This window comes from Hydra vulgaris, chromosome 15 (assembly GCF_038396675.1).
Source record: "Hydra vulgaris chromosome 15, alternate assembly HydraT2T_AEP".
Classification (NCBI taxonomy): domain Eukaryota; kingdom Metazoa; phylum Cnidaria; class Hydrozoa; order Anthoathecata; family Hydridae; genus Hydra; species Hydra vulgaris.
In genome coordinates, this window is record NC_088934.1 from 36590355 (window position 1) to 36613527 (window position 23173).

At 24.8% G+C, this 23173-nt stretch overlaps 1 protein-coding gene across 4 annotated transcripts in view; it reads left to right on the forward strand.

The window, feature by feature from the left end:
- LOC101237638 (centrosomal protein of 192 kDa) overlaps nt 1–23173 on the forward strand; it is a 113378-nt gene that overhangs the window by 34262 nt on the left and 55943 nt on the right. For all 4 annotated transcript variants that reach the window (XM_065819999.1, XM_065820001.1, XM_065819998.1 and 1 more), the window contains exons 6-12: nt 1165–1276; nt 1765–1826; nt 8429–8629; nt 15928–16065; nt 17215–17280; nt 20212–20345; nt 20807–20988. In XM_065819999.1, coding sequence (XP_065676071.1) covers nt 1165–1276; nt 1765–1826; nt 8429–8629; nt 15928–16065; nt 17215–17280; nt 20212–20345; nt 20807–20988 — 895 coding nt within the window. The remainder of the gene's footprint in view (nt 1–1164; nt 1277–1764; nt 1827–8428; nt 8630–15927; nt 16066–17214; nt 17281–20211; nt 20346–20806; nt 20989–23173) is intronic.

Genomic DNA, 23173 nt, shown 5'->3' on the forward strand with positions numbered 1-23173 from the left:
CAAAAATCTGCAGGTGGTATATTTAGTATGGACTTCCTACTGAATATTGGGTAGATTCCTTCTATTTAAGAAATCTTGGAATAGTTCTTTTACTTAATCACCCAGCAAAATTAAGAGATTTTTCTTTACAATTTTTATAATATTTTAGCAAAAAAGTTTGATTTATATTCTTGATTGTCCAGATGCTTTTTACAACATCGATAAGACAAATTTGAATTAAATCCTTTTTTGAATTTTTGAAGCATAATGTAGAATATATATTTTCTTTGATAAAATATTTGCTTTAAAATATCTACTCTCTTAAGGTAGTGTTAAATCATCTGTTCTATCTTAAGGTAGTGTTAAAACACAGTTGCTGTAACATTTTTGCCACTGACCAATGATTTATTTTTAATCAGAAATTTTAATCATGCCTCGTCTGCTTAGAAATATTTATCTTATAGGGTTAATTTCAATATCAGAACAAAAACACCATCAGAAATAAATAATTAAAATTTTAAGTTAAAAACTCTATCAATTTATTTAAGTTTCTTTTAATCAAAACATATAAAACTAATGCAAGTATGTAATGCCTGACAATCGCTTGATTTCAATATTTTGATCTATGGTTAAAAAAGTTGTGCAATTGCTTGCACCCCTCTTTTAACTATTTTAATTCTTTATAAATTTTGTTGAGTGAAAAAAATTTAAAACAAGATTTTTGTTTAAAGTTGAATTTAGATGATTAACTTTAAAATTATTTTTGAATAACAGAAAATGCTTTGGGATGTTGTGCTCACTGTGCGCATATTTTTCATGGTTGTGTCAGGGTTATTGAGTTCACAGGCGTAGGTAATATGTGGCAAAAATAGCCTTCCTGAGTAGCAAACTAAATTAAAACAAAATGCGAATATACTTGCTCAGAGTGTATGTATGTATGTATATATGTATGTATGTATGTATGTATGTATGTATGTATGTATGTATGTATGTATGTATGTATGTATGTATGTTTGTATGTATGTATATATGTATTAATGTATGTATGTATGAACAAAACCAAAATTAGCAATATAATATTTTGCGATTTCAATATTTTTGTATGGCATGCTAAAGTTTTTTTAAAGTTTATTTTATTGGAGTTTTTTATACAAAGTTTGAAGCCAAATCTCTACTCTTTTTTAGAAGTACGAGCTCGTTTGCAGATGTCAAAAACAGAAGTAAACGAAAGTTCTTTTATGGACAACATGACTTTGAAAGATTTGGAAGATAATGATGAAAATCCTGATTATAGTCGGTGAATAATTTATCTAATAAGTTTTTATAACTTTCTATGCTCAAAGCTGAAGAGTTCCTTGTAACAAATTTTTATAATTTTCTATGCTCAAAGCAGGTGAGTTACATGTAAGAAATTTGTATAACTTTCTATGCTCAAAGTAGGAGAGTTCTTTGTAACAAATTTTTATAACTTTCTATGCTCAAAGCTGAAGAGTTCCTTGTAACTAATCTTTATAACTTTCTATGCTCAAAGCAGGAGAGTTCCTTGTAACAAATTTGTATAACTTTCTATGCTCAAAGCAGGAGGGTTTCATGTAACAAATTTGTATAACTTTCTATGCTCAAAGCAGGAGAGTTCCTTGTAACAAATAATAACAAAGAAGGAGAGTTCTTTGCGTTGGAAAGGGTAATTAAAGTCTTTTTTTATTTGAAGTAATTTTAGCGACATCAAGTTTAGCAATTTACAAGTTTTACAATTTTTTATTTTTCTACAATTTTTTTATTTAGAGCAGAAATTGAGGAGCTCGAGAAAAGTCTTGCAGTTGTTTTTAGACGAACAGAAAGTTCAGGTATAATTTCAAGTATTAATTTTTTTCATAATTTATAAGCTTAGTCTATGAAATTAATTTATTGTAGAAGAAATTTAGATAATTTTTAATAAATTATGTAAGCAAGAAAAAGTTTTAATTTAAACTTTTAATTTAATTGTTAGAAGAGTTAGATGGTAATCCAATCTTAATTTTGCATGTATTGTGAAGAGCATCCAGTTGTAAGAAATTGCAATTGCAGTTTGCTGAAGGTTGCTCTGAGTTAGCTCTTTTTATTGGGCTGGGTCCAAGTCCAGAGGATGTCTAGATGTCCTGGGTTCATCTTCCAACTCATAGCTTTTTTTATTGAAATGTTTGAAGCAATAAGATGCTTTAGCATATGACGCAGAAGCAATTTTCAGAAATCAGTTTTCATTATTATTATGAGCAAAAAATACTTATCTAACTTAAGCTACTGTCTTACTGTCTTTCACCTTCAGCTGACCATCCCAAAAAATCAGGAATATCCTGATGATCCTTCAGCTGGGTATTCTTGATGATCCTACTTAAGGAGAAACTGAAAGTAAAAGCTCATGTTAGAAGTGTTTTTTTAATGATTTATTAGTTCTGTTCTGTTCTGTTATTTATTAGTTCTGCTCTGTTCTGTTGTATAAATAAAAGCTATAAAGTATAAATATATAAATGTATAAATAAAAGCTATAAAGTAAAAGCTCATGTTAGAAGTGTTTTTTTAATGATTTATTAGTTCTGTTCTGTTCTGTTATTTATTAGTTCTGCTCTGTTCTGTTGTATAAATAATAGTGTGCCAATAAAAACAACTTTTTTTAAAAAATCTTTTCCCTCTTTAATGTGTTCTATTTATAAAAACACTAGGTTTTAAAAATTTTTAACGATATTTTTAGGGGTAGCTCAAGATATATAAACATTTCACAGACCCCTAATAATACACAAGTAAATTTTAAAAGTATTTATATGTTGGGTCTAAAATAAAGTAAAATTAAATAATAATTTCAAAAATAATCAATATTTTGTAAAAAAAATATTATTTTAGATTTTACTGCATTTTAATTACATCTTTCTTCTGAAAATAAAAGAGTTTATTTTTACAAGATAAATTTTTTTTAATATAATTTTTTTTTTTTTTTAATATTTGGTATAAAATGAAGATTATATTTTAGAAATTTGTATTTAATTTTTCTACAATTTAGACCCAACATGATACTATTGTAAAAATGATTTAAGGAAAATATATAGCTTGTTGTTGTTGTTGTTGTTGTTATTGTTTGTTGTTGTTGTTCACGTTTTGCATACATACATACATACATACATACATACATACATACATACAAACATACATACATACATACATACATACATACATACATACATACGTTCTACATTGTGTAGTCTCTACACAAATAATAAGTTTTCAAATCAAGTAATAAATTTTCATATACAAAAAAAAAAAAAAAAATTTAAGTATCCACAAACTTTAAAAAGAGACAAGTGTCAAATTTCCACCAATCAAAAATTAAAAAAACATCGATTATAATAAGTAATTTTGTGGAGTAAAAAACCCAAAAAACTGGTTTTTGGTAAGCACAAGTTTTATAAAAGCCTGGAACTTAATTATTGTTTAACAAAAAAATTGTTTAAAAAATTAAAAAAAAATTTATTTGTGTGAAAAAGAGTTAAATAGAGGTTGAGATAGGACGGTTATAAATTCAATTTTTATACATATATTTTTTTCAATGTTAATTTACCTCCCCAAGGCCAAGAAGGCCACTACAGACAAGGAGGCTACTAAATTGTGGTTATAATCCTCTTTCAACTCTATAAATCCAAAACACAAGCTTTGAAGAACAAGGCCGCTGCTCAGAGAAATAAGTTAAGCGCAGTGCTACCAGGGACTTAGTGGGGATCAAACTCAGAACATCTTGCATATGAAGCAAGCACTCTACCACTACACCACTACTGCATTTACTCTTGAAAATAGCGATTAAAACATATTATAGAAAATAGAAATTAAAAATATAATTATTTTTATAATTTTTAGTTAACTAATTTGTTTTATTTGGTTTTTCCTTAATATTTTCTTTAAAGAGTTATAATTTGATTATTTTACCAAATTTTGCTTTAATTCTAAAGCACAAGATTTTTCTTGAAATATTGGTTTTTATAAGTTTTTGCTAATTACTATTAGCAAAAACTTATACAAACCAATAACTGAAAATTAATTTGCATTCACACAAATTAAAAATTGTATAAATAGTATTAAGAAAAAGTCTGTTTTTAGAAATTCTTTTTATATGATGTGGTTTGCAAAATCCTTATTTTATATAGAGTTCCATAACCTTAATTTTTGAAACCCTAAAATTTAAAAAAGTTTCTAATCCCTGTGATCCAGCTTTTATTTATTGCCTATAGTTCCACACTTGGTTTAAACAGGTTTCCATGATACCATTTTCTTATTTATTTATGATACTAGCTGTCATGACCGGTAAAATACAGATCTTGGGAATCTATTTTGCACCAACCTTTTTTTATACTTAATCCTTAATTCAATATTTTTTAGTAAGAGATTGAAAAATAACTATATACATATAGAAAAACTATGCTTATTGTTTACTTTTTAAAGCTATAAAAAAAAAAATTATAATAAACTTTAAAAAACTTTAAACGTTTCGGTATACGTTGCTATTTATCATAGGATTGAATATTAGCACCAGTCTAAATAATATTTAGAATACCTGCATGAAATGTTTTAATTAATTACCATCGGTATAAAAGGTTTCAAAAACATGAGATGACTAAAATATGTGGATTTAATACTAGTCATGGTAAGTCTTTCACACCGACCATTTTAATAATTCCGCTTTATTTCAATAATTTAAAAAAAACAAAAAGCTGTTTTGAGTTAAATGTTATAACAATAGTTCAATACTTTAAACTTCTGTAAATTTCTATAAAAAACAAAACATAAAAAAATGTTGATAGGGTTTTTTTTATTTTTTGTTTAAAAACATAAAAAAAAACCTATTTTTTTATTTTTCTCTTTAAAAAGTTTTTATTAATTATATTTTTCAGATCTGCAGCTTATTAGGACTCATTAATTTTAAAGAAAATTAAAGTTTGCATGTAAAATCTTTTTTCTATAAGAAAAGAAAGTTGTCTCTTAAATGCGCACACTTAACTAATTAGTAAGCACATTAATAACTTAAGTATCTCTATCATGACATATGCGCAACAAATTTTTAACGGTATTATCATGTTTTTAGAAATTTTTAAAAGCTTTTTAATGTTTTTAGAAATTTTAAAAAGCTTTTTGAAAAATTATTTTCCTTTAGTTTATTATAATATATATCTATGTATATTATGCATATAATATCTATAAATCTTTAAAAATGTTTCACTTTGTATTCTAGAAAATTGGAAAAGATTAAAAATAAAATTAAGTATGTAAACAAAAGGATTTGAACCCACATGAAGCACTTTAACCACTTTAGCATGCTTTAATATCATCTTTTTACACTGTTTAATAAATAAAAGACTTATTTATTTATTAAACTTTATAAAACGGCATATAAATGCTATAAATCAAAATTAAGGAGATATTGCCACATTGAAGTTTTCAAGTAAAAGTAAATCTGTAAAATTTGATATGATTTTTAATAATTTATATAACTTAAAGTTTACATCAAGTTATGTAAATTATTAAAATGATCCACTACCTGTTTTCCCTGATTTAATTTAAAGTTACTAAAACTCAACTTCAGAAAAACCAGACTTGGATTCTTTTGGAAAAAAACTCTTTAATAGCAAAAATGTAAACAATTATACAACCCGATTATACAATTATACAACCCACGATTATACAATTATACAACCCGCGTTTGAAGTATTAAGATAAGTTTATAAAACTATTTGCTGAATAAAATTTTATATTATACGTACAATATAAAACTTACTTAAATTATGTAGGTCTGATGATGATGAATAGGCCATTTTCCCCGATTTCTTCCTGATTTTTCAAAAATTTAACCTGATTTCTCTGATTATTCCCTGATTTTTTTTGCAGATTTCTGAATTCCCTGATCTGGCAGACACCCTATGTTAGGTATTTGCATGGACTTTCGTTCACATAGATAAATTACAAAATTATTACGGATTGTGGTTTCAAAAAAATGCCTAATAGCTTTTTAAAATAAAGTTATTTTTGTTTACATATTTATTAACAAATTAATAAAACATAACAGTTTTCAATAGTTTTAAACTCAAGTCTATATTATTGAACAAACACCCCATCTGATTAATCTAAAAGAAATAATCGAATTAAAAGAAAAAAGTACGCCAAATATATTAACTGGAAATCAATTTATTTATACATAAAAACAAAACAAAATATATAAAGAAAATTTTTGTTTACAAAAAAAATTTAACTACATCTGCATCATCAGTTAACAATTGGTAGATCATTGGTAGACCATCAAAGTAGAACTAAATCATAGATCATATTGGTAGACCATCAAAGTAGAACTAAATCATAGATCATATTGGTAGACCATCAAAGTAGAACTAAATCATAGATCATATTGGTAGACCATCAAAGTAGAACTAAAGAAATAGAATAACAACTAAATTTCAAATGCTTCTAATACGTAATTTTTGCAGTTAAACATGAAAAATAACTCAACCATCAAGAGATAATAAAGGTAAAGTTTAAAAACACGCCTATGCCACCAGAAAATAACACTGTACTAAATAGTTAGATTCATATAAAACATGATTGAATATCTAAAATAAACAAAAACAATTAAAAAAATAAAAAAACAACTTACTTATATCTAAAATAAGGTCATCTTCAGCTTCTATAAAATTAGTAGCTTGTTGAGACAATTTCAATACATCACCTACAAAACAGAACATGTTTCATTAACTAAAAACATTAAAAAATTAACTTTAGGGGGGAGGGGGGTAAAGTAGTTGTATAACTCTAAATTTTCTTATTACTAATATATTGGGTAATTTTAACATTTTTTTATTTTTAAATAAAATAAGTTTAATAAAATGATTTGTTTTAAATATAAAATTAGAGTTTTTAATTCCTAATAAAAACTTTTTAAAACCCCCTTACTGGTTTTGAAAAGTTAAGGTTGCTGCGTGCTAAGTTAAAATTATCAGATTGTTTTTTTTTTAAATTTTTGTTATTTGAAATGCAATACAAAACAATTTTATAGTTAATTTTATAGTTTATTTTATTCTAAATATATATACATATTCCTTACCCCTTTTCTTTAAGCAAACTAAGCTTATTTGTAGAAAACTTGTAGAACAAAAGTGTAAACCTTTAAGAAACTTTACGTTTTTCATATCTTAATGTTTACATGAGTTAAATATTTGCATAGACTTTTGTTCAAATTTTCTTACAAAAAAGTGTTGAGAGACTCTTTCTCGCTATTATCTTGGATTTAATGACTGCTACGGGTTTGGTGCAAACATGCACAAATGAGCATTAATGCTACTATTAAGTTCAGTAATAATATATAATGATTACACTTATTATAATGGTATCACTTTTTTACAACTGGATCTCTTTTATTTAACTTAACTGTAAGTTAATTTTTGTTAACTTGTTTTGGAAGTCAGGAGTGAGTATTTTTATTGTGATGCCGCCCCAAAGAAGATTAAGATCTTTATACGTAGTTATTAACATATTATTGTTGGTTTACTTTACATCACTTTTTTAGTTATAATAATTAAAAGATTATGTTACATGGTCTTGATGCATTGCTTATATATATATATATATATATATATATATATATATATATATATATATATATATATATATATATATATATATATATATATATATATATATATATATATATATATATATATATATATATATATATATATATATATATATATATATATATATATATATATATGATTAAATTAGCTTAAACCCCTCCCCTAATTTATATCATTTTGCCCCATTTGTAAGTTTTAGTACTTTGTTCAGATTTTAAAAGGCTCTTTTCTATTGTTTCTTTTTTATTTCTGTTTCTCTTTTCTATTAAAACAAATACTCTTTAATAAAAAAAAGCTTGTGACACAACATAAAATCTGGCAGGTTTTTTGGTGCTCTAAGTGCTATGCATGCTTCAAATTCAATACATATGATACATTCGTTTTGTGTGGCTTTTAGTCTTATTAGCAAACCCTAGAGGTTCATAAAAACTAGTGATGTATGTTGTACTAGCCTTATAAAAACCAATATAGTTTTTACAAAAATGAATTTAGTTACTAAGCACAAAACTTGTGATTCTTTAGATTTAAATGTATTTTATAGAGTTATATAAAAATAGTACTTTCTATTTTGTTTTCAATTAAAAAAATTTTTAAAACTTCAGTGTACTTAAATAGATGTGGGTAATTTGTTGTGATTTAAGTAGGGATTTACTTTAGATGCCGTATCTTTAGTTCTAATCTTGTGTAATAATCCTGTGGTAAAAGTTTTTATATGTACTTTTGACACATTATATTTTTGTTAATCCTTGCTCTCTTTAAGTTTGATAGAAAAATCTTTTTTTTGCAGTATTTTGTTTTTCTGTTTTTAGACAATATCTATAACAGAGAATGCATTGAAAGTGTCCAAAGGCCCAATTTGGATGGCAGTAGCAGTGGTAGCGATAGCGACAGTGTAACTAGCAGTGCATCAAACTTTGCTCGGTCTGGTTTGGGCACAGGCATTTTGGCTCATCAAATTGAAAGATCTAATTTACCAGAGTTAGGAAATCTTCAGTTAATGACTATTCCTGGTTACTATTATATTTACTATTGCATTTTCTGTTTTTTAAACCAAATTGATAAGATTTCATAACTTGATTTTACTTAGTTATTTTTTTAAAACTGCAATTGTTGTTTTTATTGTAGTTAGTATTAATACAATTATATTGGCAAACTTTATAATAAGTCAGTTATATTGAATTGTTTTTTTTAAGGTACCATTATTACTTTTATCGTTTATATTATAGTTATATATATAAAATATGTTCATAGAAAAATAATTTCGCAGTGAAAAGTACACAAGTAAATATATATGTGTATATATGTATATAATATGTATATATATATAAAATTAAAAAAAATCGGAAAATAAAACAGAAAATAGAATGAAAATAAAAATTAAAACTTTACCTTAACCTCACTGATTTTGTATTTTCCTGTGACAAGAAATGTAATGTGACAGTTGTTGGAATAATGATCATTAACAATAAGTTTGTTGATAACCCAACACACATCATCTCTTGAAACTAAATGAAGTTTAATCTCATTTTTAAGTCTTTGTTTTCAATGTCAATCTCCTCAAGTAGTCCAATCCACAGATTGTTATCATATATCAAACACTCTGAAGCTTGTATTTGTTTAAATTCTCTAATAGTCTTATCATTGGAAAATAAAAAGAGATGAATGAAACTTTAATTTTTAAGTAGCGCCTTTAGTTTTTTTGTGTGTTTTTAAAAGTGAAATTGTGATAGCTGCAAGTGAAGCTTTTGAGTTTTTGCAGTTAGGTATCTTTGCTAAATATCATTCTTAATTATCATGTTTGGCTTTTTAGATATGGAATAAAAACTTATTTTAATGATTTCTTTATAAAATCAACCATTGCTGGTGTCATCAGTATATGGTTATTGTTCTATGAAATTTAGCAATTAAAGTTAGTCTTTTCACAGACCCCCAATAACATTGCAGGGCAATTTACTGTTTGTTGAACTTGTAATAATTTTTAATACTGAGAGCAAGTCTTGAGTGACTAGTCACAACATGTATTTTAAAAGAAAGTATTTTGATAGAGGTCATATTTTAAGAGAAATTATATTCATAAAGGTCATATTTTAAGAGAATTTATGTTCATAGAGGTCAGTGAAGAATTACAATTTTCTTTTCAAAATTTGTTTATAGTAAGTTTATTATCTTTATCTTCATAAATCCAGCTGCAAGTTGGTTCATCTAAAAACATGAATGAAAAGCTTTAAACATTAAGCGTATTTGTATGTTTCAGTGATTATTTTGCTAAAAATTCTTTTAACTTATAATTAGAATAAAGTTTAAAAAATTTATGGTTAAATAATTGTGTAAATAAAATGGATCACAATAAGTTAGGTGGATTGTGGAGTAACACTTAAAGCAAGTATATTCATAGTGGAGGAAAACTGTTATATTTTTATCCATTTTAATCCCAGGGACATAGTGAGGATCAAACCTGAAACGTTTTACTTATGAAGCAAGCGCTCTACAACTACACCACTACTGCATTCAAACTAATGAAACATCTTCCTTAATTATTCAATTTTTTATTTTTTACGCTTTTAGTTCTAAAATATTGTAACTTGAAAATAATTATTTGAAAACTATTAAACATTATAAGCTCTGTATACCTTTGAAGTGTACAGTACAAGTTTATATACCAGAACTGTATCTGAGATACTGGAATACTGGAAAAAATGAAAAATAAATAAATATAACATATATTATTATATAATTTCAATGCAAATAAATAAAAAAATAAAAAACTCATGCAGAATTATGAAATCATTTGTGAGTTCTAAAAAATAAGAAGGTTCAAATTTTTTTACTATTAAACTAAAATTACATAAGTTAAAACACAATGTTACAAATTTTTACAAAATATTTGCGCCCTATAAATTTTTTTTATTGTTTATTAATGAATTTTCTCTGCTTATTCCAAAAATGTAAAAATTTTGTCAGTATCATCTATTGTTTTAAAGTTATTATTTTTAGTGCCAATTATCAACTGAGGGCCCACTCATTGTTAATGCCTCACAAAACATTTGACGAGAGGTTGTTAGTGCACTTTTTTTACAGCCTAAGCTTGGATGAGGAAAGAAAATTGTAGTGGGTTAAAAGACAGATAATACTATGAATTTTGTATATGGAACATTTCATTGGTAGATACTAATATGATACTAATATAAGGTTTTCTGTTTTCACGTCTTAAAACCTTTTATAAAATGTATAAAAAGCTTTTTGCATGCTTAAATACTAAATATTTTCATGTTAAATATTTGCAAATGTTATCAAATGGGCATTTTGCATTCAAGACCTAAGTAATTTGTTTTTAAAATGTCTATACAAAATGTTTTAGAAATTCTATGGGCAATTTTAGAAATTCCATGGTTTATCCTGATCACATGAGCATGTGATCATGATAAACCATGGGCCCTTCATGTGAATGTGGAATTTGTGGAACTTCTCTATTAGGATGCCCCCACAAGTGGAACTACAGCCAGGATTGTTCAATGCTTTCAAGCACCCTCTAGTAGGTTCTGACAATCTTATTACCAGCACTTCATATCAAACTAGGATTGGTAAAACAGTTTGTAAAAGCCTTAGATTTTGGATAAAAATCTTTACAAGAAATTCATCTTGTGTTTCCAAAGCTATCTGAAGCAAAGATAAAAGATGATATATTTGTTGGATCCCAAATAAAAGCAATGTTGAAGTCCAAGAAGTTCAAAAAAAACAATGATAAAAAATGATTTGATTAAGAAGCATGGTGAGAGATTTCATCAGGACATTGCAAAAATGAAAAATAGATATTAAGTATGATGCAAAATTATATATGGTCTCTAGCCAAAAAAGATAATAGTATGCACTCTCAAAAATCCTAATCATCAAAGTACTTTTAACCTTGAGAAGAGTGTTTATAGTAAAGAATTGTTTCTTTTTGTTTTCACTAATACTAGTACTTTCTAAATATCTTTTAATATTCAAAAAAGAGCAATTATGTAATTATCTTTACAACATTAGAATAGATACAACATACTGACGGATTTTAGCTAGTATCAAGAATGTTTAAAATTAAGTATAAATAAAGAACTATCGATGTTACCTCAAAACAAATGTAATTTTTGAATTCAGTGGCAAAAAAAAAGACATCTATAAACATTAAAAAACCTGAGTGGGAAAAATTTTGTTAAATTGTGTGACTTGTTTTTTTTTTTTTTTTTAATTTTATTTATAAAGCAGTTGAATCTTTTTCTGTATAAGAGTGCTTTAGTTTACAACTAAGTACCAGTATTAGTATGTCAAGTTTTTCAAATTGTGGTGTAATTTACTTAAAAACCAATGACACTGAAAAAAAAAAAAACAGTAAAAAATGATATTGGGAAAGAGTATCAATTTAGATGCATACATTCTAAAAAAAAAAAGTAGAGATTTCTACCTTAGGGTAGGATATGTGATATACTCTTAGTAAGGTATAATTTTCTACCTTTTAAGGTAGAAAATTATATTAAAAACAATTATTTGTCATACAATTTTCTAATTTAAAGGTATAATTTTCTACCTTATAAGGTAGAAAATTATACCTCACTAAGGGTATATCACATATCCTACCTTAACTAAAAATTTCTACCTTTAGTTTTTAGTGTGTAGATGAGTTTTTTCCGGTTTTCGTTGTCAGTTGATACAATCAAAAAAAAAAAATTATAAAATGTAAGTTAAGAGTTTATCTGACATTTTGATACAAAAATATTAAAAACAAGTTCCGCTGGAATTGGCTTCAAGAGAAAGATAATAGTGAAGAGTATTATTCAGCCTATATAAATTCAATTCGGAAAAAAAAGATCGTCTCACATGAACGGTGAAAATAATTAAAGAATCTATTAATGATCATGCAAGAAAGTGCAGAAAAAGAAAAGCTGACAAACGTTTCGCAGCAGAAAGTTATAAGAATAAAAAGTATTAATTTCTGAACCATTGTCAGATATTTAAAAAGTAAATAAATTATTACGCTTTGCAAATTGTTTTCGGTAAAACTGAGGTATTATATTTGATTTTAGAGAATTTTAGAAAAACATAATTATTCAGTAGTTTTTAGTTACTTCATTTATCCCTTTACCAATGTTCCAGATTTTACCCGCATACCTTCATCAATTTGTTGACCATATAATTTTACCGGATTTTCTGGATTTTTTATTAAAATAATTTTGTGGGATTTTCATAGAAAAAAGTTAGTAACAAAGTCAGGGATTTTCATAAAGTCAAAACTCATCTATGTGAATGTCCAAAATGGATTAAATTTAAGATTGAAGATTTTTTCATTAATTTATGCAAAAATTTTAAAAGGAGTCAAAATCTGTTATGACATTGTGTTAAAAATTATTTTTTGGTTGATTCAACATAAAATGACTCTACTGCCTATTCAAACTTTTTTTAATAAAAGTTGAAACATGCACAGGTTAGAACTATTTCAGAAAAAATTGAAATGATTTTTTTTTATGAACTAATAAGTTGTTTTTTAAGTCATAGTAAAATTAGATCACAAACAGTTTGATGACTTTTTGGGATATTATTACCTTAAAGCACAAAATGTGGATCTTAAAACTTGACTATTAACAATGGTTCTAAAACTTATTCTATCAATAGCAGTCAATCTACAAGATTTCATCTGAAGTTTAAAGTCCAGAACAAAAAAGTTTTCAAATTGTAGCATTTTATAAGCAGGACTAGTTTCAACAGCCTCAGAGGTTGATGTATTGCATTTGAAAATATCAATTTTATGCTTCATTTTTAAGTGTTTTGTGGTGATGCACTGTTGACCCAGAAGGTTTTAGTTCAACTCAGCAAATTTTACATTTTGATTATTGTAATTCTTGATCAAAATCAAATCAAGCCTCTGATCATTCAGATGTAGTTGTTTCTTTAAAATTCGCCATTTTCATTTTAACTTAAAATCGTTATTCAACATATTATTTTTTTCATTTTTGACAGCTACTATGTTTTAATGAAATAAAAATGGCGCTATTTGAATGGTAATAACAGTACAAGCGATATCACTTTATATTTTTAGAGCTACCGTACAAAACACAACCTAAATCGGCCAAAAAATAATAAGTTGTTTTTTAAAAGTATTACAATGTTTTAAGTAGTTTTTTCTTGATATTTTAGTTGTATTAACTAAAATTATGATAAAAAAACTTTCCAAAAGTTTTAATTTTTTGCTAATTTTTCAAAATCTAAATTTTGAAAAATTAGCAAAAAGTTTGAACATTTGAAATGAAACATGTTCAAACTGGCAACACCTATTATTTCTAGACACAATCATAAGTGTTCTAAAAACAAACATTAGTGTTCTAAAAACAAACATTAGTGTTCTAAAAACAAACAGCCAATTAGTAGTTAGACATTTAAGAATGTGTTTCTTCATTTTTTTAAAAAGTTTGTTTTGATATTTATTGTTTTGTTTTCAGCTTTTTTTTTTTAAAAATTAGTTCCTAAATTATTATATAAATAAATTTTTTAATTTATTTAAAAAAGCAATATAATTTTATGTAAATTATTCTAACCAAGCTATTTAAAAATAAGCTTTCTTTTGATCACTAAATAATAAGTCTTATCTAAAAGGTATGATTATTTTAAAATATGAAAGATAGAAAACCATAAAAAACAAAACAGATATTATTTTAGCAACCATTATTAACCTCTTAAGAATGTAGCATGACCCGAGACATCTTGGGTCATGCTACATGGTCCAAAAAGACCGAACTCGAGATAACTCGGATGGTCATATATTTTACTTTTCATGTATTAGCCTGAAATATTTCGTAAAAATAATCTTATAACAATATTATTATATTAAATCAACTAAGAATCAATCAGATTAATAATATTTAGATTTTAATAATACACAATTAAATTATTAATTATTTTATTTTGCTTATGTCTTATTATTTTTTTTATTGTTATATTATTATATTTTCTCAGTTATATATTATATTTTTTCTTTTATGTATCTATCTATATATCTATATGTATTTTACTAATATGTATCATTTTTACATTTTTTTGAATTAACAAACAACATATTTATGTATAAAAATAAAGTTTATTTTTAAAACAGACTTTTTTTTTTTTATTCTTTATATGTCAATATCTAAGTTCTAAATTTAAAAAAAATTAATTTTTTTGGTGCATTTATTTGAAAAAATATCGGTCCGTAAGGGGTTAACATTTAAATCAGTTAAAATTACATTTATTAATAATGTCATATTTTTGGTAACATTTTGTTTAAAACTCTCTAAATGAAAAGATTTTTACTGTTACTTATTTGTATTCTCTTTTTATTTTTTTTATTTTTTTTTACTTGTTCATTTATTACTTTTATAATCTTAAGAAATTTGTTTTATAGTTATTAAAAATTTTTCTTTCATCAATTATAGTAATTCTTCAAAAAATTTTCTTTCATCAATAATCAATTCTTTAAAAAAATATTTTCAACTTATCTTCAGCTTCAACTTAGTTTTAATTGATCAATTTTAGTCTAAACAAATATTTTTAACTCACAGAAATTAAATATATGGTTTTAAATAAATTAAAATTACAAATTAAATTTTGTGACCTGTTACTAATTCAAACATTTTTAACTTATAATTTACTATTTAAAACAATAAAAAAATAAGGTCATAGTAGACATTAGTAAAAGGTCATAGTTGACATTGAAAATATTCTGGTATATTATCCTTCAAAATAGTTAATAAAAGTCAAGTTTCTATGTTTCCTTTGCTCACGAAAAAAATGATGTTGTTTTTAGTTATTTTGGTGAATATTTGTTTTTAGTATGAAAATTTTTTATATTACAGTGTGATAAGAATGCATTAAACTTATTTTTTTTAATACTTAGTAATTTCTTGAATGCACCAATAAATTCTTTTTCTAAACTTTTTAACTTTTAAATTTGCAGGTAAAATAAGTAATAAATAATTATTTTACAAAAGGATATTTTATAATAAAAATTTTTTTTTCAATTCGTTGTTTCTATCTATTTAAAATCATTTTTATATATTTAACTTATCTTTATATGCCTAATTCTTTATAATTTTTTTATTTAACCAACACTAGTTTACTGTGTTAATTCTGCAAAATTATAAGAGTTGATGAATTAAAGATTGGCTAGTTTTGAACACAATTTAAATCATTTTTTAAAGTACTTAAGGTGATCTCATTGTAGAGCATCACATATTTAAAAGGGCATCAATATTAAAAATATTTAAAACAAAAATTTGTAAACTTAACATTTTTTTAATTCATGTAGAGCGTCAAACTGCTGAAGGGAGGGATACAGGGCAAGAAGAAGATGGTGATGGAGGTGGATTGGGTGATGGAAGCAGTGGAAACAGTTATAGTGATACTGGAGGTGGAGATGGTGGCGATGGAGGTGTGTCAATAAGAGGTAATAAAAAGCACACTTTATTGATTTCTTTAATGACTACTGATTTTGTCTAAAGTATGTTTAACATATTTATTAATATGTATGATATTATATATATATATATATATATATATATATATATATATATATATATATATATATATATATACACACACACACACACACACACACACACACACACACACACACACACACACACACACACACACACACACACACACACACACACACACACACACACACACACACACACACATATTAAACATTAGTTTTAATACTTTCTTAAGGTTTAATTTGTTCAATATTTAAGAAGAACTTAAATTGGGCACATAGATGAAACAAAATACGTAATTTAATTATATGATATTTAAAACCTAATCTCAAAAAAAATTATTAAAAAATATGTGATAAAAAAGTATGCAATCAAAAAGTTTTTTTTACAAACAAAACATTGTATAAATAATGAAATATAAAAAAACATTTTAAACACACACATACTCTCTATCCAGCTTATTATGCTGAATGAAAGTCCATCCTAACTTCTTATATAGTTATTGAATAAAAAATATTTTTGTTAATTAGATAAAAATTCATAAACCAGTATCAGTTTTAATTTATTGGCATTTAAAGGTAATAATCATCAAAGAATTTAATAGTTATGACAATGCATATCTTTAGGTAAAGGTAGGTTTAGTTAAAATATACTATATAGTTCATATAATTAATTATGTAGATTTTAGATATATATAAAAGTATATATATAAAATATTAAATATGATTAATAATAATATTATTAAGATAATTTTACTGCAATTTTTACGCTAGTTAAATTTGTTATTCATTGTTAATTATTATTATATCCCAAGTTTAAGAAAATTGCAATTCTTATTATCTCTCAAGGGCTATGCATATTTTGTGTGCAATTTTCCTTTTTCATTATGAGTACTTTTTCATTATAATTACTTAAAAATTATTGGAATCGTTAAAATACATTAAAACATATTATTATTATAATATATTATAACATATGTTACAATATGGCGCAAACATAAACATTGTTAGGATCAATGAGGATTAATGCTTTTTTTTTTAAGATTCTAAATACTGACTTTCCATATTTGTACTTATACAAATTAGTTTCTTTCTAAGGCTCGCATTTGGTTACGAGTTCAAACTTCAATCGACCGAATAATTCTGATGAGCTCACTCCTACAAGTAAGATTTTTCTTTATATAATAGTTAATATATGTGTGCGTGTGTATATGTATATATATGTGTCTGTGTATATATATATATATATATATATATATATATATATATATATATATATATATATATATATATATATATATATATATATATATATATATATGTATATATATATATATATATATATATATATATATATATATATACATATATATATATATACATACACACACACACACACACACACACACACACACACACACACACACACACACACACACACACACACACACACACAAAAATAATTTATATATATCTATGTGTTTATATATATATATATATATATATATATATATATATATATATATATATATACACACACACACACACACATATATAAAAAATGCTTTTTGAGAGTACTCGTTTCATTTCTTTATTTGGTAAAATTATTTGGCTAAAATAGAAATAAAGAATCTAACCATTTATTCATATCTATATTTAAAATTAAATCATTATTTACATTATTTACGACATTTATGAATTTTCAGCAATTTAAAAAAATGCTTTAAAGCATAGTAAATAAACTAAAGAGGTTTAATCTGATGATTAGTTCTAAAGCTGACCACTGTTGTGCTACGCTCATTTGGTTTTTATTTGAATAAGCATGGTTTGGGTTCAAATTTATTAAGAGTATATTATCTATAAAAAAATAAAAAACCTGAAGCAGAAGGTATACAAAACCAAATGATACCAACATGATATTTATGTTGATTTATAGTGGTAATCTGAATCATATCTAAATATGTTAGATGGTTAGTCAGATATTTGAAATATTGTTACTAAGAATGTATGTTAGGAAAGGTAAAGGTGGTAAAGACATCTAAGGAATATGCAATGGTGATGATCAGTTTTTAAGAATTTAAGAATTTTTTCATAAAATTGAGTTTTGTTTGGCATTTGTGATTACTTTTTATAGTACAGTCATGTTTGAAATGGAAAAACTTTTAAAATTTGATTACAAATTTAATTAAACAATGGTTAGTTTATATTATATTATCAAATATTTAAAGTAGTTAGCGTTATAATAAAAATTGTAAGAAGAAAAAGTTTAAGAAAATATTGAAGGTTTTTTTTTTTTTTGATACAAGTTGAATACTGGTATAGAATGTTTAAGAAATTGTTAGAAAAGAAATATTTCAAAGTTTCAATAACCACTAATAGTTGACTTAAAAATAATGTGGTGATCATTAAAAATAAATGGCAAAAAAGTTTAGCGACTATTAAAGCTATTCAAAAAATGTAAGTTTTACTAAAAACTCATCACAATGGCACTTTTCTGCCTTTTTTAAAAAGCCTATGGGAATGCAATCATCAAAAAACAATTAGACATAACCTATGGTGGTACTTTCCTTAAGGCCATACAAGCATGGTAGACGTTAGAAAAGTTGTCAACCATTATGGGTTTTATAAGAAAAAAAAAATTGTAAATAAAGGTTTGTAAGCATCCAAACTCCAATTAATTAGATCAAAAATTGAATCAGCATTTTAATTATGAATATGATGTTTTCTACTTCTTACATAGATAGTGTTTCCGTATTCTGAATCTCCTCTTAATTTTAAAATTGTTTTAACTGCATACATATTTCTTTTTGGCATAGTTCTCAATTTTTCAATGCTTTTTGCAATGTTCCATTCAAGAACAAGTTTATCGAATGCATATTTTTCCGAGACCAATGGGATTGTAGAATTTGCTGACATCCAAATACTTTTTATTTTAATAAATATTTTTATACACATACAACTTGTACTCAAATGTGCTACTCATCTTTAATAATTGAGTATTGTGCGCGCTCCCATATCCAAAATTTTAAAAGTATGACCCACCCTAATGTACATGCATTATCACCTGGTAGGATTGAAAGAACATCTAAAAAAGCTTTATGAATTCATTAGGAAAAACTGGACAAAAATCATTACAACAGATGAAAAACTATTCCACCTAACTGTGATCAAAAATCCAATTATATTTACATGAAAATTGATTGGTGTTATTATTACATGAATGAATATCAAAAAGCACTAAGAGTACACTATTATAAATAGAAAAGTTTCTAAAAAGCTGTTGAGGTACGGGTTAGAGGTATGGGGTAGAGATATAGGTATGGGCTGAAATTTGTGCTATAAGATTAATATCTCTAACATTTATCAAAGCAGGAATTAATTCAAGTAACTATATAGAGAGTGTTTTAAAACCAACCATAAAATTTTTACCTGACCAAAAAATCAAACTTATTCATCCTGAAATGTGGAAACACTAAACTCACCAGACAATTAAAAAAACAAAAAACAAATGATATTAGTGGACTTTTTTGGCACATAAAAGAAATATGGAGAAACATTAAGAACTTATAAATAAGGCATAAATTTCCTGGTCTAAACTTTGTAAACTTATCTATAATAATAAGGTTCATTAAATTTAACATTGAAGAACATAAAAGTAAAGAATAAAAAAAATATTGCTTTTTAAAAATACTTTCATTTAATATCACATGCCTGTAAAGTGCATTTTTTCTAGTAAAAAGAGCACACTTTTTGTCAACTATTGTTTCAAAATATAAAACAAAATAAAATAAAAAAATTTTACATTTAAACACGAGAAAGGATTGTTTAGCTGAACCCATGTTTTTTGTTTTTTTTTCAAGCTCTTTGAACCCATATTATTCCTACTTTTTTGTTATTTCAAATTACAGAAAATGTTTACATTATTTAAAAACAATATATGTATTTTTTAAAAAAAAAACAATTTTTTGAGAATTATTTTTAGTTTTTTTACAAATATTTTTTTAAAGAAAATGATGCCTCAAACTGATTGTTTTAACATATAAAATAGTTATTGTAAAATAGTATTACTCTTGCATAATGTTTTCAAAACATTAGATCGTGAAAGACCTGTTGGTGGTTCTTCAAGCCAGGAGCGCCAAGTACAGTTTTCTTCATATATTCAGATGCAACAGGCTTCAGTGACTAGTACAAGTGATTCAGGAGTTACAAATCAATCAAGTTTGTCCGAGGTTTTTTTTTTTCTCAATTTTTTCCAGTTATAAAAATAACTTATAGATTTTTTTTATTGGTTTAATTGTTGGAGTATTAGGGTTATTATTTTGCAATTTACATGCTAGATTACTTGCCAGGTATAAGTCTGCTGATAGATTCTGCAATCAGTTATTAGGTTTTCAGACAATATTAGTTATTCTGCAATCAGTTATTAGGTTTTAAATATTATTAGGTATTCTACAAGTAGCGTAACTCCAAAAAAAAAATTACATAAATTGTTTACATAAATACAACTTTTTTAATTTATGATTTTAAAGAAAAACTATTTTAGTTGTAATATAATAGTAAAATTCACTGGTAGATCATATCACTGGTAGGTAAAAATTAAATTGCATTAAACAGAATATTTTTTTTGTAAACAATTTTGATTGTTGTGGTTTAATATTTGTTTAAGAATCTTTAATTAAATAATTTTTAGAAAGTGCAAGAAATGGATAGTCAAGATTCTCGTCTTTCAGCTCGTTTTTTTTTGGCTGCCAGTACACCTTTTAAAGATCAAAGTACTTTGAACTGGTTGCATCAAAATAGTTTTCACAAATCAACTCAAGAAGTAATACAGCAAGATTTTACTATGGATACACCTAGTTCTACAGTAATGGGGTATTTACATATTTTATATATATATATATATATATATATATATATATATATATATATATATATATATATATATATATATATATATATATATGTATATACATATATAGTTATATATATATATATGTATATAGTTATATATAGATGTATATAGTTATATATATATATGTATATAGTTATATATATATATTTATGTATATATATATATATATATATATATATATATATATATATATATATATATATATATATATATATATATATATATATATATATATATGTATATAGTTATATGTATATGTGTATAGTTAAATATATATTTATATATACAAATATATAGTTATCTACTATGGCATATATAAACGTACATTTAACAACTTTTTTTGCTTACTTTTTTTACTTACTTTTTTGCTTTTTTTTCTGTTTTATTTTTTTGGAAAGAAAAAAAAAGGTGAAATAAATTATTGCTGTCCCAATCCAAACCTTTTGTCAATCTAGCAGTATTCTTTTCATGTTTTCCTTATTTAGTCAGTCAATGTATGTACTGATGCTCTCGGCATTCCTCTATTTTAATATGATGTCAGACTGCTCACCAAGGCATAATATGTATACATTTATATATATATATATATATATATATATATATATATATATATATATATATATATATATATATATATATATATATATATATATATATATATATATAGGGGCTATTCTAGGAAAGAAATTTGGGCAGCGGTAACCCCGTCCTGGCGAAATATAGTGGTAATATTGCTGTAAATTGACGTTTTTTTTGCGAAAAAACAATATTTGTTGTAAAAAACATTTAAAAAAATATAAAAAGGTCCTCAATTTTTAATTTGGACAGTGCCCAAATACGGTCGGCGTTGTCGAAAATGGTCTGATCTATGATATATATATATATATATGTATTACAATAAATATATATATATCATAAATCAACATTAATCTCTACAAAGAAAAATCTTTTTTTTTTGTAGAGAAGAATGTCCATCATAATGATTACAATGCCCATTATCTTGATTGCATCATCATAATTACAATTTTCTATATCTTGATTACATCATGACTACAACATCCATTACCTTAATGTCTTTTTCTGTCTTGTAGAGATTAATGCCCATCATCTTTGAAGTTACGAATGGCTTGTATTTCTTGCCACATCTGAAAGTTGCTTGCTAAATCATAAATTTCTTTCATACCTAAATTTGGTGGAAATCAATTGACAAAACTAAACAAAAAAATCTTTAATGCAAAAAAATGTTAAGACTTTTAAATATTGAACAACAAATGAAAGCAATGTATAAAAAGGAAAAGCAAAAAACCTGTTAACCTCTACAACATGAAATCACTTCTGGTGATCAATGGTGAAAAATATTTTTTATGTGCATGGAATTTTTGGATACTACTCAAACTAAAAAACATGCTTAACAAAACAAGTGTTTGCTATATAGCAAAATTTCTGAAAATGTCATTGTGTATATTTGTATCTCACAGTGATATGTTTTGTGCTTCCAGAGCCAATGCTTTATTTTGGTCAGGTTTAGTAAGTTCTCATTGTTTTAAAGATTTTTTAATTGGAATGGATGAATGTCCATTATGTTATAAGATATAACAAGAATAAGAAATTGAATCCATTAAATAATTCACAAGCATAGTCAATTTAGAACTTATAGGACATTCAGTTTGAGGGATGTTGGCATGTTTCAACAGAGCAAGTCTTGATCGATTGCATCAAAAAAAAGCTAAATGATGTTGATTTTAGTTTTTACAGTTGGTTGGGGTCAAAAATGTTTAATCAAATACAAATACAACTGCAAATACATTAATTTACAAATACAAATACATGTTTGACCCCAACCCAGGTTGCTTATAAAAGGTCTTAAATCAAATATTATGATACTAAAGTTTTTATTTTGTTTGATAGTTATGCATAATATTACCTATTTTAGCTGTAGTTGTTTTGTTTGATAATTATGATAATTATGCATCACCTGTTATTATAATTAGTATTCTAAATGAAGTTTTGTTATTAGTTAATATTATTTCTATAAATTTTTGTTTTATAATATTTATTTTGTTTTAAATATTTATAATTGCTCATTTATTTGTTTAATAAACTTTTTTATAACTATTAAATTTCTTTTTTATATGCATATATATT